Source organism: Olea europaea, unplaced genomic scaffold, assembly GCF_002742605.1.
Source record: "Olea europaea var. sylvestris unplaced genomic scaffold, O_europaea_v1 scaffold2544, whole genome shotgun sequence".
NCBI classification, from domain to species: Eukaryota; Viridiplantae; Streptophyta; class Magnoliopsida; order Lamiales; family Oleaceae; genus Olea; species Olea europaea.
The window spans coordinates 224261-225894 of NW_019243709.1; the positions used below are offsets into that span (position 1 = coordinate 224261).

The 1634-nt window shown below is 37.9% G+C and overlaps 1 protein-coding gene across 1 annotated transcript; it reads left to right on the forward strand.

The window, feature by feature from the left end:
• The first annotated feature begins 146 nt into the window (after nucleotides 1-146).
• On the forward strand, nucleotides 147-764 carry LOC111382645 (putative dehydration-responsive element-binding protein 2H). The gene has a single exon (XM_023006669.1). It carries the CDS (start codon nucleotides 147-149, stop codon nucleotides 762-764), a length of 618 nt encoding a protein of 205 aa, XP_022862437.1.
• The last annotated feature ends 870 nt before the right edge of the window (nucleotides 765-1634 follow it).

Below are 1634 nucleotides of genomic sequence, written 5' to 3' on the forward strand. Positions count from 1 at the left end.
AAAACCCCCCCCCCCCCCCGGGGGCCCGTGTATCTTCACCTATAAATACAGACTCACATTCCATATGTAGATATGAAAATCACTCACTGATTCAAAAAAAATTCTCATTCAAGCTTTTTATTAGAAAAAAGTTGTTGAAACCTGTGATGGCATTGGGAGAAGGAAAGACCAGGAAAGCCGCTCAGACAAGCTCGAGGAAAGGGTGCATGAGAGGCAAAGGTGGCCCTGAAAATGCCTTCTGCCCCTTCAAAGGCGTGAGGCAGCGCACTTGGGGCAAATGGGTGGCTGAAATCCGTGAGCCCAATGGCGGCAATCGCACGTGGCTCGGGACTTTCAAGAATTCTTATGACGCTGCAGTGGCTTACGACGCTGCCGCCTGGAAACTGTACGGTCCTGATGCTAAGCTTAATCTCCCTCATTTGTATGAAGAGAATCTTCAGTTTGCAGTTTTTCCCAACAATGACAGTCAAGTGCATATTCAAGAAAATCCACTCTTTTCTTCTCAATCTGCCTCTCTACCAGCTGTTGATGGATATCCATTTCAGGGTGCATTCCTGAACAGCAATCTGATTAATGTTAATGAAAATGAATTTGTGAGATGGGAAGAAATGGCGAACATTATGAATATGTGCTTGCCGGCGGTTGATGACTCTGTCCTGTGGGCAGAGGCCGCGAAGGACACCACCTTCCAGTTTGTGGAAGAGATGCAGATTTTCATGAGCAATTCGGATAATGGGAATTATAGCAACCATTTGCCTATCTGATGGTTTTATAAAAACTGAAGTTCAAGAAACAAGATTTGCGTCAGTTATGAGTTACGTGATTGATGAGTCAAACTAATATATGCACGTGCGACTAGTATGCAGGGGAGGTTTGGTCTTTGAATCCCTATATTTTAATATGAACCTCCTCGCACCCGATCTTTTTCTTATGTGACACGTAACTCGTGCTGACATCTTGTATCGAGAAAAAAATATTGTATATATGTAAATAGGTGTTATTACAATGTACATGCATGTGACAGTATATATGTAAGGTGTGATAGGATGTGGTGATTAATAGTGTTCTATGTATAAATTTTGTATACAATAGAGTGAGACTGCGGATATGTTGTATGTTAATGTTAGTTATAATTAATAAAAATCTTACTTGCCAGTTTTAATCTCCTTTTTCTTTTACATTTTTATAATATTGCACACACTCCCTAAATTTTTTATACTGTATCATATTCAATATTTATGCTCTCATCAATACAAGCATTTACCTACATTAAAAATTGAGTCCTCAATATAAACCTTTTCCATATTATACATGACCAAAGTTTTTTACACTAACTTTTATTTATGAAATGTTGATGTTGGCTGATAAACGTGTTTTATTCATGCTTATTAGCTCAATATATTTGCAAAAGTGAGTGAATTTGTACTTAATTTTGTGGAAATGTTACAATGTAGGCAAAACTCGGATTTAAAGGTATCTGGAGCAAAAAAAGGAAGTTTTTTAGTCGAACTAGACTTGTTTTGGAGTAATTAAAGACTAGTCGAATTGTACGAAATTGTTAAGAAGCATTAAAAGAGAAATTAGGGGGAAAGTCACAAGTTTCGAGAATGAAATTGAACTTACTGAAAGTTTGG